The sequence below is a fragment of the Brienomyrus brachyistius genome, chromosome 23, assembly GCF_023856365.1.
Source record: "Brienomyrus brachyistius isolate T26 chromosome 23, BBRACH_0.4, whole genome shotgun sequence".
Classification (NCBI taxonomy): Eukaryota; Metazoa; Chordata; class Actinopteri; order Osteoglossiformes; family Mormyridae; genus Brienomyrus; species Brienomyrus brachyistius.
Genome location: NC_064555.1, coordinates 2,152,808 through 2,169,241, shown reverse-complemented (window position 1 = coordinate 2,169,241; position 16,434 = coordinate 2,152,808). Strand labels below are relative to the sequence as shown.

Genomic DNA, 16,434 nt, shown 5'->3' with positions numbered 1-16,434 from the left:
TGTGGACACAGCACACATACACACAACACCTCTTTCAAGACATTACACTCCTGTTATATGAACCATTCGTCATGGCAGCCACTGCAGAAGATGCTTTCATTGTGTTTAATTTTGCTGCTGTTTGTATTTTTGAGTTGCCTCAGGCCCAGTGTTTAGATTCTAAATATCTTCCTCAGGTTACTAGAGGAGGGGAATGTAACAGCTGCAGAAGAACAAAAGCAGAGGATCGAAGAGCTTCAGAGGGTCAGGAGAAGAGTTCTGGAAGTGAACAAGCTCACACATCAACCACGATTTTTCAGGTATGAAACGTAACCCGTCCAAAGCATTTAGAAAACTGCATGTTTTGTGTGGAAGCCGGCTGCCTGCTCTGTCGAAACGTTTTAGTCTTTCCAGCTGTGCGTGTGAATCGTAGCCTGCGTCGGAACTGGCAGTGATAATTATCCTGTAAATGTTAACCTGGTTTGAAATGAAAAAGGGCAACATAACTTTTCTCTGGCCTAATGAGGTGTGGTACAGGCATATCTAACGTTAATGAGTTAATGTAATAACTCCCAATAACATACATTTCCCGCTCAAACTACATTTTTTAATGAAAGCACATGCCAACCCTGGGCAGTCGCCAACATGCCGCAGCTTAGATTCGCCGGTTTCCTATCGGGAAACGTGAACAGCACACAGAGCTATCTTACGCCCGGCCCGGGATTGAACCCAGGCTCTTCTCGCTGTGAGGCAGCAGCGCTAACCACTGTGCCACTACACCACCCGCTGTCCTGCCATGTTCTGCCAATAATGTGTAACTATTTTTAAATAGTATCCGGCAGTGAGGGTGAAGCTGCCCAATTAGCTAGGAAAAGGCAGAATTTCGACGTACTAATCAGAATTCTGATAAATGTGTAATTTTCTGCTCCAGATGTAAGTGTTTTTTATCGATAATGTAATTCAGGCATAATTCTCTGACAGACCTTGGACTGTCCGACTTACTGTTCTGATTCGTCCCGCTTTTTATACAGGAAGTCGGGGGATGATACTTGGATGACCAAGAACACCTACTGGGAGCTGAGGAAGGACTCAGGATTCGCCACTCTGGACTGTCCTGTGCTGTGGTAACTCAGGGGACCTGGAGGCAGGGGGCATCCTGCTTTCTGCTACGGCTGCGATGGAGTAGTGCATCGGGCCGGCCGTTTGGTGGTGATGCTATGGTGTGTTTATTTGCTGACCTTCCCCCTTTCTGCCACTGGGATGCACTACAGTGCCTTAAGCCTGTTCCTTCTATGGAGCTCAACGCTTAGACGGAAGCCTGAGACTTTGTCAGAGGAACGACAGCATTAAAGGCTTCACGCTGTGTAGGACTCACGTTACTTTTCTGTAACACCACACTAGATTGTGCCAAGGACGAAGTCTGACTTCAGATGAATGTGCTGTGTTGTAGACTGTTGATGTTCTATTTCCATTAAAAAAAAAGATGCTAACTGCTGTAGATGCTTCCCAAAATGAATTAATAACAAGCAAGATAATGGTTTTTAAAACAAATATTATATTAGGAAACTGCACGTTAATGACAAATATTCCAGTAATAATAAATTCTGGAATTCAAAACCATTTATGTCCACATGATGTAAAATGCCAAATTACTCACATTTTTCCAAATGACTAATAGGAGATTCGCTTTAATTCGCTCTTTGTGTAGTTTTGATTGGGATCCACTCTGTCTTTGATCTATGATTCATAAGCGAATTCCCCGCAAAGACAGAATGCCCAAGTGTTTGTGTCTGTTTGGATTTATATGTGAAGAACAAAGAAAATTTTAAATAATATTTACAGTAAGTGCTTCACTTTAGTTGCCGGTGACGTCCGGCTGTGTGTGTTTTTTTTAGATTTCTGATACTGCTTCTTCATTTGTTTTTTTCCCAGTGTTTTCAAAATGTTCTACAAACATCATCTAGAAAAATAATTAATATAGTTTTCCTGCATCATGCAGCACATCGTATGCGTCATTTTAACCAAATATAGTCTAATTCAGTCTGTTCCTTTTTTAGTTTTGATTTTTATTTCCACAAAACGTCTCGGATGCGTATGAAATGATCCCTAGCGTATAGTCGTGGCTCTGCGAATCTGTAAAACGACAAGATGGACAAGAATTCACGTGAACCTACTTGTAGGTCATGAGCTGCAATTTACAGCCTTAGATCTAGTATATGCAATAGATTACTTGTGAAGTCTGTATGCAAGTTGACATTCTGAATGTACTGTGACTATAAGCCCTCTGTCGATACTGTGAGGTTATAACTCACAGTGTCTGTGACTTTGCACCCTGTAAAATACATGCCAAAACTTTGCCCAGCGGTGCCAAGAGACCTCTTCACTATTACTGAACTACTGCTCCATGAGAACTTTGCCGTCTTCGTTACTAAATATTGCCTTAATCAATCGGCCTTTGGGATTGACATAGAAATGCCAACATTGGGAAATTTATGCACTGTCTATAAGTCGATAAAACTGCCTTATTTTACATTGACTTCACTAGTAAGCCATGGAATATTGTAATATATACTAATGCCTAACGTTTAAACTGAGGTATTACAGGTTAATAAATATTTCCTCTAGTCATTGCCCATGTTTGTGTTTCACAGTTTCTGTGAGTCCCGAGTGTGAGTCCCTTCATAAATATGAATGTTTTGTGGCTTGATTTTGTTTACTGCTTTATGACAACCTAGACTGGTTTAGGCCAGTTTCGCCAGGACTGCTAGCTAGTCCCAATGATGTTGCTTCTCTTCAGTCTTTTTTATGAGGAACTGGTACTGCTGTCGTGTGCATGTTCTCCCATGTCGTCGTGGGGTTTCCTCCGGGTACTCCAGTTTCCCCCCACAGTCCAAAAACATGCTGAGGCTAATCGGAGTTGCTAAATTGCCCGTAGGTGTGCATGTGTGAGTGAATGGTGTATGAGTGTGCCCTGCGATGGGCTGGCTCCCCATCCTGGGTTGTTCCCTGCCTCGTGCCCATTGCTTCCGGGATAGGCTCTGGACCCCCCGCTATCCAGAAGGATAAGCGATTTGGAACATGGATGGATGGAGGTTACTGCTGTCCCCTCTCGATCAGAGAGGAGATGCTGCGAGTTCATGAAAGGCTGTCACGATACTGAAGAACATGAAGCTGGCGAGATATTCAAAATCTTGATTATTGTATATTGGGGAATGATCAGATCTAAGTTTCCTCATGTCCACAATGATCTCCTTTGTGTGCTTTGTGCTGCGTGTCGGTTTGTGCCGAGTTATGGACTGGTATACAGTCATCAGTGAGGACTGAATACGGCAGAAGACTCGGGACACAGCCTTGTGGTGCCCCGTTCAGAGTCAGCATGGAGGAGAGGATGGTACCTGACAATGTCTGCGTAGCATTTCAACCTCCTTCCCTCCCTCCGTCTTACCTGCTTATCGTGGTGGATAGAAAGAAGAAGTAACCAGAAGTCGTAACTCTGGTATCAACAGCAACTTCCAGTGTCGCCCAGGCATTCAGCAGCACCTGGGTGGCCCAGTTCAGCACACCATCTCACGCCTTTTATGACTGTGGCCTGCAGTCCACCTCAGAATTCACCTCTGGGCTGAAATTGCCAAGAGCCTTGAGATGAAGCTCCATCGTGCAACAGTGCATCATCCACAGGCCTATGGCCAGTACAAACGTGTCTAGCACTGCATGAATGACCGGAGAGCCAGCGAGGACAACAAGGGCCACGACTGCATTCTGTGGGTGCTGGTCTACAGACGATCCATGGACCTCTTCAGCAGAACTTGTATGTGGGCACTTTGGGTACCTGGGGGGGGGCGCTGTAGTGAGAAAACACGAACATCGGTTGCATAATTCACACTGGCTCACATTACTGTTTTTAGGGTTTGGTCAACTGGATAAAGTGAGATTTTCAATTCAAGACAAGTCTGCACAAGCATGTGTGTGACGGTTTTATTACCTTGTAAATATTCCGCAGGGTTAGCAAACTATCCCAACGCTTTTGATGTATCTAATTTTATGTTTATAATGGAATAACATAGATATGCCATACGATTTATTGCGCGAGCATGAAAGTCTGAAAGCCAGTGTCACAGTGACAGCTGACAGTCATGCATTCTTGAGATACGTATCGTCGTGGGTAGATGAGAACGCTGCGCTTTTTGCTTTGAGAATTTTCGAAAATAAAGTCCTTATAAATTATAAAATGCATAGGAAATATGCATATTTCATTGTCAGTTATATTTGATGTCGCATGTGCATCATAACAACGGCGGGTGGCAAAACAAGGTGTATCGTCGTTCACTGATCTCATTATTAAACTGAGCGATGAATCAAACACTGGACGAACTACACAATGATTGTAAAAACGGAATGGAATTGGTGGATTAACTCATGTAATTCATTTAAGACGTTTATCGCAGTTAATCCGCTCCAGACTCTACCGCAATAAGTGAATTTCCGCGAAGTAGGATTCCTTATTTATAAATCTAATATTTTCGTAATTAGAGCATAGAAAACCTGTTTATGACCTTCTAAATACGTTTTTTTTAACATTATTACACACGAAATAACCAATAATCACCACGACTGCTGGACACGGAATCAGGATTTATTTGGAATCACTCCAAATACAGGACACAGGAATATCCATCCATCCATTTTCCAAACCGCTTATCCTACTAGGTCGCGGGGGGTCCGGAGCCTATCCCGGAAGCAATGGGCACGAGGCAGGGAACAACCCAGGATGGGGGGCCAGCCCATCGCAGGGCACACTCACACACCAGTCACTCACACACCATTCACACCTACGGGCAATTTAGCAACTCCAATTAGCCTCGGCATGTTTTTGGACTGTGGGGGGAAACCGGAGTACCCGGAGGAAACCCCACGACGACATGGGGAGAACATGCAGACTCCACACACATGTGACCCAGGCAGAGACTCGAACCTGGGTCCCAGAGGTGTGAGGGCACCACCATGCCGCCCCACACAGGAACATGTAACATCAAAACATCACTGACAGACCTGGGGTTACAGACTGACGTGGTGTTAAATACACCGGAGGAATCAAACTGGCAGGAAACAGCTGATAACGATCGTGGCTGCACACGTGGTTAATAACGTTGTTAATAAGGGGGCGTGGCGCACAAAAGGATCTTACAGGCAGGTCGTGACAATTACACTCGTATTACCCAATATATCAGACAAAATAAGAGAAAATAAGACATATTAGATGTTACAAATATCATATTATTATTGTACATTTAATTACGAAGAGCAAAGATGCGTCCAATGCGAAGCGATGTATCATTTTCACTGTCTCGATCAACTTTTTAATGAAAATACAAAAAACCGCGATAGAGTGACGCCGCGAAAGTCGACGCGTGAAGTGACGAGGAACGACTGTATATTAAAAATAGATTTCAAATATAGATTTAAGATTGCTATACATGATATGCAAATACACTTTCGTGGAAATATAGAGGAAAGCAGCACAGAAGCATCCTTATACCCAAAAGTCCAATTTGATCTTCCGTCTCTATGACGCGTTGTAGAACTGTATGGTCTGGGGAACAAAGACTTCCTCGGTCTGTCCGTCGAGCAGGACTGTGACCACAGCCTGCCACTTAACAGACTCCTCTTCTTGGAGACTATGCTGTGCAGGGGGTGACTGTCCTTAGTATCGCTATCGGTAGCGATTTTTTCAAAAATAATAAATGATTTATGTAGGATATACCCCTAACATACACGCAGCAACTCACACATGCACATCATACAATTTGGCCATTTTATACAGATCGATATGTTGAGCGGTGTAATTCTTTCAGACAAATACATAAATAAGTTTGTAAAAATATTGTAAATTTATTAGTACGTCACGCATATATTTCATATTCATCAGTATATTGGACAAGGGTTACTAAATTGCGTGACCCCCAGGAATTTCAATATATTTTCTATTTTATAAAGCGTGATTAGTTAATTATTGCTAACCGACGCGTAAATTAGACATTTAAATATATCTTCCAACCACATACAAATGTATTATAAACTATTTTGAAATTATTGAGTAATGCAATGAATGCATTGTACATACATGTATCTTCATTATTTTCAAAATATCCTGCAATAATGACGCACAAAACTTACAGATGAAAGTTGCTGAAGCGTCATGAACCTCCGCCGGTGTTTCAATCCTTTCGATTTCTTACTTAATGTTCGACTGACAATCATTTTATCCTATAGAAGTTGCCTTAGGAATTGCGTTAACCAATCAGATTCGTGAGGGCTCGTGCCAAATAAAAAATTCTAGTGCACACTTCTTCAGTGTCGGGACCTATACCCTTTAGTAAGTATCCTTTTAATTGTCATGATTCTCCTCAGTACCTATGTTTTATTTTAATCTTTTTTATGTATTATGCCGCATAATTGTTTAAAATGAAATCTCTGAAGGATTTTAAAATATGTCGATATCAGGACTGCCAACTTTGGTCAGCTGACTGGAGTGAGATTTTCAATTTGAGACAAAGTCTGCCCGCATATTTACATGTATGTAACAGTTTTATTATCTTGTAAATGATATGTAGCGTTTGCAAACTACCCCAACGCTTTTGATGTAGCTAATCTTAGATTAATAATAGAATAATGTAGATTTGCCGTAAGATTTCTTGCGTGAGCGTGAGAATCTGTAAGCATGAGTTGCTCGTCAGACACGTGAGAGTTTTCAACCCTGCGTTATTAATAGAACGCAATTAATGTGAAATGTTTTTGTTATATTGATTTATGGCCAGGAAACATTCAAACTAAACACTTTTTCTTTGGAGCTTAAATATCCAGCCATTGACTGTAAACAGTAGGGGGAAGCGCAGGGCGCAAGGCAGGAGACCGGGATGGGATGCTATTTCGCGCCGGTTGCGTACACACTGTGAGCAGTTTATCGTCACCAATCCGCACACTGTAGTAAACAGAATAACATTCGCCGAAACCAGCTACACTGACCTTTCTACAACTTGAACACTTGTTGTTAAATTGCTTAAGATATATTCAGTACTAATAGAAAGTCTTGGGACGCTTAAGTAAAACTATTGTACATTTATTGCTTTTGTAACAAAAATCATTTCTTTATTAATTTGTTTATAAAAAATGTACGAGGTTCGACACAAAATAAAACTAGCCATATAGCCCGGGAACCAAGGGTGGCAGGGGAGAGACAAACAGACGGCCGCAGAACATGCTCTGACCTGCCCGCCGCCGTAACTCTCAGCTCGGTCGCTTCTCTCAGCGCGAAATGACGCATCTTAGGCACAGGCGGAAAGTGTCGGATTGCAAAAGTCAAAGATGAGCTCAAATCAAGTTTCTTGTTAAAGTGAAGAAATTCGCGACGAAAACTTTTCCATTAGGCCACTTAAAAAAAAAATTGGTTCTCGTCCTTTTTTTTGGAGGGGGTGGGTCGGGCGGGAGGGATTTTTTTTATTTTATTTTTTTTTTTTACAAATTTTGATTGACTGTTTGGACTTTCAAATATGTAAGAAAATACATATTTGAAAATACATACCGAAAAGAGCAGACCTACTTAGTACGCCTCCTCAGTTCTTCCAGTTTGTTGCGTTTCAAATATATTAAATGTAAGAAAATACAAGAATGTAAATTCCTTGATCCATGTGTATCTCATAAATGCCTTCCCAACTATGGATCTGGATACTTTATGCTGATGTTTCATTCGTGAATATAAAAATGATACTATTTGAAACCAATATTCTGTTTGTCATTCCCATTCTAAATGAACAACCAAGATTTTAAAATATATATCTAGAAAGAAAGTGTATTAAAACATGTTAAAACACGAGGAATTTACAAAATACAGGAACCTGAATGGTTGAACAAGGAAATGCAACTCTACAAACAAGTACTTAAGAACATGTACCACATCACTTCCCCAGATTTAAATCTTTGCACCAGCCCATCTCAGGTAGAGACAAAGTTAGGTTCATGAAACCATTCCAAGACTAGGATTACACAATGTGGATCAATCGTCGATGTGGAATGCGCGGGAAATTCAAATGTCATTCTTGGGCATTTTCCATGCGATTTTTACGAAATAAAAAAAAATTCGGGTCGGAGGCATTTCGGCGGGTCGGGCGGGGACGAGAACCAATTTTTTTTAAGTGGCCTTATTGATGCAGGTGTACGGCGAAGATTGCGTGCGTTGCTGGATTTTTCACAAGGCAGAGAGGCGTGAAAGATGATGATCACAAGCTGTTAGAACTCTGAAGAAGTGCTTGGTGTGACTGGAAAAGACCGAAGGCTGGGTGTTCGAGCGCTGGTTGAGGAAGTCAGTTTGGACAGAGAAAGTGTCATGAGTGAATCATTTGGATATAATGCAGAAGTGTTTGGATTTACATGTGAAGAATAAAGGGAAAATTATGAATGATTTATATATATACAATAAGGTAGGAGTTCCTTTGAACGTTGGCAGCATCCAGCTGTGTCAACTCAGAAGGGAACTATTTTAAAAGCGATCGTAGTTGATTTTATGAATTTGTTATGAGTTACAGGCACAGTTTTTGTGTCAGACCTCATGTATATTATAAACAATCAGTAGTTTTCATCTCAATTAGTAATAACTTTTAATTTGGATTTAAAATTTATTCTGATTTAAAAAGTTCATTGACAAGTGGTCTCATTTGGTGCTTTTTAATTAGTAACACCTTTGTAATAACATGAAAGACCAAACATTTGTGTTTAGTATCACTTTGGGACCCAATGATTACAACTGTCATTAACGGCAAAATGACAGGAACTGAGCTGAATGAGTCGGTCAAAAAAATTCTGATACTTAAAATAATTTCTGTACGTCCCAGAACTGAGCATTGTATGTCAGTCAGTTTTTCCTCAACGGCACAAAACTTTGTGTGACAATCCTGGTGCAGTAATTAGCGCAAAGCACACTTATGAAAATGACTACTCATGAACTCTACTTTTGACTCGCCTGTGAGCAGACACACTTTTTTTTTTTTTTTGTGAAACCACCAAATGGCCTACAGTGAAATTAAAAATACGGTATTCATGTGATATATATGATGGGCTGGCCCCCCATCCTGGGTTGTTCCCTGCCTCGTGCCCATTGCTTCCGGGATAGGCTCCGGACCCCCCGCGACCCAGTAGGATAAGCGGTTTGGAAAATGGATGAATGGATGGATGGATGGATGGATGTGATATATATGTAGTTCTTTCCCATCGCAGTAGGCTAACATGCAGGGCAGGCAACCCTGATTCTCCTGGAGTGCCAATATCCAGCTGGTTTTCCATCCTACTGTTCTTTGAAGAACCACACCTGGAAAACCTACTGGATACCAGCACTCCAGGATCAGGGTTGGCTACCCTTGATCTAAGGTGTCACCTGCTTTTCCACATGCCTTTGCATCATCACAACCTTACACTGCGTGTAATACCTCAACATGAAACCAACTGGGGGGGCCACCTTTCTGCTTTCATTTTGAGAATATTTCATGTTGACGTCACTAAATCATAGCTTCTGACAGCAGCTGCGGACGTGGTAGTTTTCATCCCTTAGCTCGATAACTGAAATCTTTGGTTTGAACTCCCTGCACTTTTCTGAGATAAGCTACACCTCCCTGGAAGCTTTTTGGAGATGTTTGCGAAGGCGACAAGGAACTTCGTGAAGGAGATCGACCCAGATGGATGTCTGATCCCAGTGTCGCGGTTGAACAACTCGGACAAGTTGAGCATGCTGTCACTGATCGTCAAGCGGAGAGGTCACTGGTTCTGGAAGCAGCCCAAATACCTGCCGTCTGACTTCGGTCTCAGTGATGTGCTTGTCGGCGAGCCCATTTGCACAGGTACCTACCTTTAACAAACTATTGCCACTTTATCTTTACTTAATCACACAAACCTGTCTAGACCTCCCTAGCCAATTAAAACCGCCAGGGTTCAAGGACCCGCAGATGTGCTGAGGTTGGGCTTGAGTCCATGACCTTCTGATTCCAGGCACACGGGCTTAGCCCACAGAGCCACACGCTGCCCCCACACGCTGCCCCCCAAATGATAAATAAATAAATACAAGAAAAAATATAAAATAAAATATAAATAAATAAATACAAGAAAAAATGTTTACACATTTGTACAATGTAAAATTAATTTAACAAATCAAAAATAGAAAATCATAACTATTATTATCAACTTAATCCTGTATGAATCCCATGTTCTCCTCTACCGAGTTTAGTCACATCTGTAGCGATCGATACCCCTATACTATAGTTATTAATTTTAGGGTTAGTACTAAGTACTAAGTCTAATCCAAAGACTAATAGCGTCCCTAATCCTAAAAACAACCCTAACTCTACTCATAGCCCTAACCCTATTGTCAAACCTAGCCCTGTCCTTCAAGGAAACCCTAACCCTAAGGCAGCTGTTATTAATCAGACATGTTGCAAATCCTTTGCCTTCAGATGTGATGGATTCGGACTTTCTGAAGTATGAGGGGATTTATGCCGACTCCCTGGCGGGGAACATGGAGACGGAGATGGGCCCCGCAAAAGTCACCATGAAGACACGCAGCTCCTCGAATCTTCGATCCTCGTTTGGAAGCTTGAAGAAAGAGGAAGTTGACGTCCAGAAGCTTTTGTGTGCTTCCAAGGGCAGGTCAGGAGGATGCCGCTCGCACCCCAGCACACACACTGCACACACACTGCACGCACACTGCACACACGCACACTGCACACACCCTGCACACACACACTGCACGCACAATGCACACACACTGCACGCACACTGCACACACCCTGCACACACACACACTACATGCACACTGCACGCACAATGCACACACACTGCACACACCCTGCACACACACTGCACACACACTGCATGGCACATCTGCCAACTTACCCCAGAACAGCGGTGGATAGTTCAGGTCCAGAAAAGTTATAATCCTGACCAAGATTTTGTTTCAACCAACCAGTTGAGTATAAAGAGTCACAGAGTACTAGTTGGCCACTTTCAGGACCTGAACTATGCACTTCTGCTCCAGAAGTATATGGGTATGTGTAGAGCACCTATTTGTCATTGAAGTTCTTTGACGTACAAATGAGTGAACAACCTTCTGTAGATACCACAGCGAAGATAATTATTGTAGGACAAAAGGATAGTGAAACTGATCATTGAAGGAACTGAAAGTTGAGTTGGTGACATGCAGAATCACAAGTTCCTTGTAGGTTACTCTGCTCCTCAAGAGGGTTTTAGAGAGAAGTGTGTTCTAACCAGGTTACCGAAATTTCACAACAGCGCACAGAAAAGTGTGTGTTAATGTGTTTTCGTTTGATGAAACATAAAATGCATGGAAACACTTTCCGTTTAGTCTGTTCCTATTTACAGATAAAGGGAATTTTCTTTGATGCAAGTATGAAAAGCTGGACAAAATGCAGGAAGATACACGTCAAATGGCATATTTAGGCTCAGGAGAGTCACGCAGCTATTGAAACGAGGGAAAAGAATGTCCTTTTGTCTGCCTAGTAGTGTAATATCAATCAAATATTAACATAATGTCAAATATTAGCATTCGCTCTAGAGAACTAAAATCTGACGGTCATTAAAATGCCATCAGTGAAGTATTTTGGTTCTCAGAAGCTCAATGAAGTTGTCATGGCGCCCATAGGTACGTTAACCTGGAGCACTCCCTCATCCAGCAAACACGGGAGAAGGGGAATGAAGTGTTCGGTGTCCTGAAGGAGAGGATCCTTACCACCCAGCACTGCACTATCAAGGAGAAGGTGAAGGGTCACGGCTCCTGCGGAACAGGGCTGACTTGCTTCGCGCCCCCGTCTGTGAAGGTGGGAAGTGTGGGGGGGGAAAGGCGTCCGTGTTGCCTGTCGGAATTTCCAGAATGAATTTCCCACCGAATGCCTTGGGTGTGGCTGCTTGGCAGGTCTCCGTGACAGAGAACGGAAACAGGGAGAAGGACAGGAGTGTTTCCTTGGAGATCCCGCCTGACACGGTCGTAGCGTACAGCATCATCGAGCTTGTGATCAAACCAGACGGCCGGTTTGGTGAGCCTTTCGGTATTACATACATGTGCCCAGTCTTTGCACACCGTCCTGTGTTTTGTACTTTAAGTATTGTGAGAGCCATGCCTGTACTGGCACTAGGTATCTGTTTATGGATGGTATGAATATGAAGCACACTTGACTCTTTCTGCGGTGCGCAAGATGTGGTGCCGAAAGTCAGGCTCGGTTCTGCGACCCGCTGGGTTTTCTCTCGCCGTGTTGAGCAGAGCTCTGCCTGCTGCCAAACACGTACGGGGGATTTGAGGAAACCTTGGTGAGGAGCCCATCCCCCAAGTATCCACCCGGTACCCTGATGGAAGTAGACGGCCGAACCAGCACTGACCTGGACGATGACCAATCTATTCCACCGGAGGCGCCGCTCTGCGTGCTTGAAAAACGTAACTTTACCGTTTTCCTTTCCACGTGTGTGTTATTCACTGCTTTATATATGACCTTTTTATAATATAGTGCTTGTTAATTTGTATGACACGAAGGAGATCGTGTTTGTATCTCTTTGTAATGCATATGATTCGCATAGTAAATGAACAGCCAGTACCAGTGATGCATAAATTGATAGAGTGTGCAGGGTTTAAGGGAACCATCTCACAAATTCTAGGCGCTTTCACACTGAAGTTCCGGAACCTGGTCCCTGGGCCGCATGCTTTCACACCGCATAACAGGAACTGGGCCCTTTATGCTAAATGAGCAGGGGAGATGCAAAAGCTCGTAGGTTAAACTTTGCACATAACAATGGACAATGATCAAGTTGGTTTAAGTTATTTGGTAGTTATTGGGGGGGGGGGGGGGCGGTAGCAATTGCAATCAAAACTGAACACAGCCTTTTATTTATATTTTATTCATACGACATGTTTATATTTCATTATTAAATCTGACCAGCATATTGATCTTTTGGTTGCACAGGATTAAAAATAAGGGTGAAATATATTCCATGAATAAGTGCTGGCAAGTTCCACCGCCAGAACCCGCAATACTAGGCAAAAGTATGTTGGTCCAATCAAGAAACATGGAGGTGCCAGCAAAAAATGTATTCATTAAAATTATTTTTGAACATTAATTACATTTATCTGCTCAGTCTTTGCTGTACTAGTTCTCTCTTTTCCCAGCACATCCCCGTAATTTTCGGCCCTGGTGCTTGTGGTCAGCTAATCAGCAGGCTGTCACTGTAAGCACCTCCATAGTAGCTCGTGTTTGAGCAAAGAGCACCTAGAACGGTTCCGGAACCCTCTGAGGAACTACAATTCGGCCGAGACCCTGCAGTGTGAACTGTGGACTGCCGTGGAACACGACACGATTTGAGGGTATGGTGGTTACAACACAGCCTTCTTGTTTCACAGATGTGGAGAAGCTGAGGCCCTATTTCCAGAAGCTCTCAGATCTGCCCGCAAAAGCCCAATCTCAGCTGTTCTGCTACCTGAGAGAGGTCCTGACAGACAGAGCAGCTGTCATCATGTTGGAGGGTGTGGTGAGTGACCCTGGGAGGCTGGTGACGGGAGGGGGCCTCGTGCGGCTCAGTGGAGTAGGACCAACGGAAGGTTCTTAGTTCAACTTCCCAGAAAAATGTATGTTACTGTGGATAGAAGCACCTGCTAAATAGATGTTTGGTGACACTGGTCACCATAAACAGGAGAGGTGTTCCTTAGCTCTTAGTTACCCGTTTTCATTTCTGATTGATGACTCATTTTACTCATTTATCTGACACTTTTATCCAAAGCAACTTACAGTAGACAGAAGGGTTACAACGTAACTTTAACTTTAATTTTTGTCTCCCTGGGATCTGAACCAATGACCTTTGCGCTGTTAGCACAATGCTCTACATGTTGAGCTACACCCTGAAGAAGCTGATATGCTTCATAGCCTCTCCTATCTGCTGATCTTTCAGCTGGAGGAACGATGCTGGAACGGTGTGGAAAACTCTCAGCCTCAGAATGAGACGGTGGTCAAACTTCTGGAATTTCTCCAGGCCAATTGGGATGGTCTGGATCAAGCTGATGGACCGCAGATGACAAGCCCCTCACTATACACATCTGTGTACCTTTTAATCAGTGCTATAGATGGTAAGAAAACTAACATCAGTCCCTTGTGAGCCATGTATCTCAAGGACAGCGGACTGTTCATCCCCAAAATGCTTTATCGTATTTTTTTTGTAATCCTATGATTTGACAGAGATGACAGACGCTGGTCTAACTTGGCTGGAACAGTCTTGTTGTCCCACAATCCTCGGAGCCCTTCACCACCTGGTAAGTTACCAGTGCAATATAATTCATATGCCAAAACAAAAACCGAATGTTACCTTGACTGAAAAGTGACCATGCTTTGCACAAATTCATTCTATTTGGTTTGTTGGAAATGCTTAGACCACACGCAGGCTTGGTACGGATGCCAGAATTGCAGCATTCGCAACACAAGACGTGCTGTTTCTCAGCGAAGGTCTGCATCTAGACTTCTTGCTGGGGCTTGGAATTAATTCCTAACTCTTTGGCTACATGACACAGGTGGGCTGCCTACTGGCGGGCAGGGAATGTTCACTGCTGGACTCGCATCTGGGAGTCCTGGCCGAGCAGGGTGTATACCACAAGGTTCAACAGCTGCTCACCTCATCTGAAGTGACACTGCAGAGAGAGACAGACACACTCAGGGCTGCGACCCGGTCTGGGTCAGGACGCCTTCCCCTGGTCGTGTGTGTGGCTGTCTGCAGCCTGGCCTGCCTGAGCTTAGGTCACGGCTGCCCTTGACTTCGAAAGTCCACCTTAATCCAACGAAGGACCATTTTCGGAAACCAACGTTGACGTCTCGCGTCACTACCCGGATTCACTGCTACTTCCCATGTCTAGGTGTCACATTTCATTTAAGTGCACAATCACGGTCCTTTTTGCAAAGGGAAGGCCTGTAAAACAGCTAAAATTGCTTTGCTAAAAAAATCTCTCTTGTATACCCTTCATGAAGTGAAATTGCTAGGTTAGTAATGTAGAGCTGCATGTGGCTCAGCCAGTTAATATCGTTAGGTCACCAGTTCAAATACCATGGCCGTTGGACTGATGCCACTGTTGGGCCCCTGAGCAAGAGCCTTAACCCCCAGCTCCAGTGGGGTTGCACACTGGCTGACCCTCACTGTGCCCCCCCAGGTTTGCTTTCACCTGCATATGTCTGTGTGTCTCATGGAGACCGAGATGGACCAGAAAGGGCAAATTCCCCATGAGGATCACTAAAGTCTGACTAATCTGTTATTTCATTCTGTTCTACCCTTTACAGCTTTTTCCAGCTGCTAATTCCACATTTTTTTCATGTCTTGTCTATGTTCTTAATTTATTCCAGAAAATCTTTATATAATAGCATTCACAAAATCATGTAATGCTTGAATTTTGAAGAAAATAAAAAGAGAGGAAGGTATATATGCTTTAGTATATAAAGTACAATGTTGCACTTTGACAGTGCATAAAATTTTATAATAGTCAGTCATTATTGACATTGTCATTTTCTAAAATGAAATATTCCAAAGTCATTTCACTCTAAATTAAAATTGTGTATTTTCTTACAGAGCTTTGAACTTTGGAAATGTTCACATTTTTTACACGTGTAATTTGTATGGCCCATCTGTTACTACTTTTATTAGCACACAAGTGTTAAAAATAAAAGATGAATTATATGAACGGCGTTTAAACACTACTATGTGGATTACAGTTTGTGTCTGTTCATTCAGAAATTTATTTCAGGAATTGTATTATAAAATTTTAGGCATGCAATAAATATGGATTGTTTTAATATGATACGTAATGGTGATGTCTGCTTCTCCTGAGCTGTGACCATGAAGAAATCTGGAATCTGTAGATGGCATTTAAATCATACTTGCACAGAGTAGGGAAGCTGCATTTAAAGTTCAGATTATATAAAAGGTCATTCTGCCAGTTTTCTGAGTCACTCCAGAATATGTGGTTTTCAACCTGGCATTCATGTGGCCACTGGGGTTCGCTGAAATGTTCCATAAATTGACGTAATCGCGGCACTCGGCAACATCAAGGGGAAATTCTTCTAGTAGATTGGAGCAGAAATGATTCAGAAAAGACTCCCCACCCACCCCCGGTCTAACCCTAAACCAGCCTCCTCCCCCGACCTTCCTGGGACAGGCAAACTGTGCCAAGTTAACAGTGTAGAACAGTGATTCCCAACCCGGTACAGGCTGTGGGGTTTCCCAAGGACCGGGTTGGGAAACACTGGCGGAGTAGGTGGATGGACATCGACTACAGAACCATGAAGATTTATTCTGTATATCAGTAACCAACTTATTAATAAAGGGCAAGTCTGACAGCTCGCTCTCTCTCTCTCTCTCTGTCTCTCGCTCTCTCTCTCTCTC

General features: G+C 43.0%; 2 protein-coding genes across 4 annotated transcripts in view; both read left to right on the top strand.

Annotated features, from left to right (window-relative positions):
- Window positions 1-2,610, top strand: part of osbpl3a (oxysterol binding protein-like 3a) — a 31,040-nt gene extending 28,430 nt beyond the window's left edge. The window contains exons 21-22 of the mRNA XM_048994092.1: window positions 177-299; window positions 1,011-2,610. Of these exons, the coding sequence (XP_048850049.1) occupies window positions 177-299; window positions 1,011-1,107 (220 nt within the window). The 3' untranslated portion in view covers window positions 1,108-2,610. The remainder of the gene's footprint in view (window positions 1-176; window positions 300-1,010) is intronic.
- Window positions 2,611-6,320: 3,710 nt separating this feature from the next.
- Window positions 6,321-15,389, top strand: gsdmea (gasdermin Ea). 3 transcript variants are annotated; one of them, XM_048994321.1, is made up of 10 exons: window positions 6,321-6,352; window positions 9,624-9,863; window positions 10,473-10,665; window positions 11,678-11,852; window positions 11,948-12,068; window positions 12,293-12,463; window positions 13,421-13,548; window positions 13,966-14,140; window positions 14,250-14,323; window positions 14,579-15,389. In XM_048994321.1, the coding sequence occupies exons 2-10, from the start codon at window positions 9,656-9,658 to the stop codon at window positions 14,816-14,818; spliced, it is 1,485 nt and encodes a 494-aa protein (XP_048850278.1). In that variant the 5' UTR covers window positions 6,321-6,352; window positions 9,624-9,655; the 3' UTR covers window positions 14,819-15,389. The 3 variants fall into 3 exon arrangements, with proteins under 3 accessions (XP_048850278.1, XP_048850279.1, XP_048850277.1); XM_048994322.1 differs by having other exon boundaries at window positions 6,327-6,352; window positions 9,629-9,863; XM_048994320.1 differs by lacking the exon at window positions 6,321-6,352 and adding an exon at window positions 6,363-6,552 and having other exon boundaries at window positions 9,629-9,863.
- The last annotated feature ends 1,045 nt before the right edge of the window (window positions 15,390-16,434 follow it).

What these genes read in the sequence shown, in the direction of transcription:
- gsdmea (XM_048994320.1), top strand. Translation starts at nt 6,442, where the DNA reads ATGAAATCTCTGAAGGATTTTAAAATATGTCGATATCAGGACTGCCAA. An exon ending in CGGCGAGCCCATTTGCACAG is followed by an intron (nt 9,864 to 10,472) that starts GTACCTACCTTT and finishes CTTTGCCTTCAG; the next exon opens with ATGTGATGGATTCGGACTTT. An exon ending in GCTCTGCGTGCTTGAAAAAC is followed by an intron (nt 12,464 to 13,420) that starts GTAACTTTACCG and finishes CTTGTTTCACAG; the next exon opens with ATGTGGAGAAGCTGAGGCCC.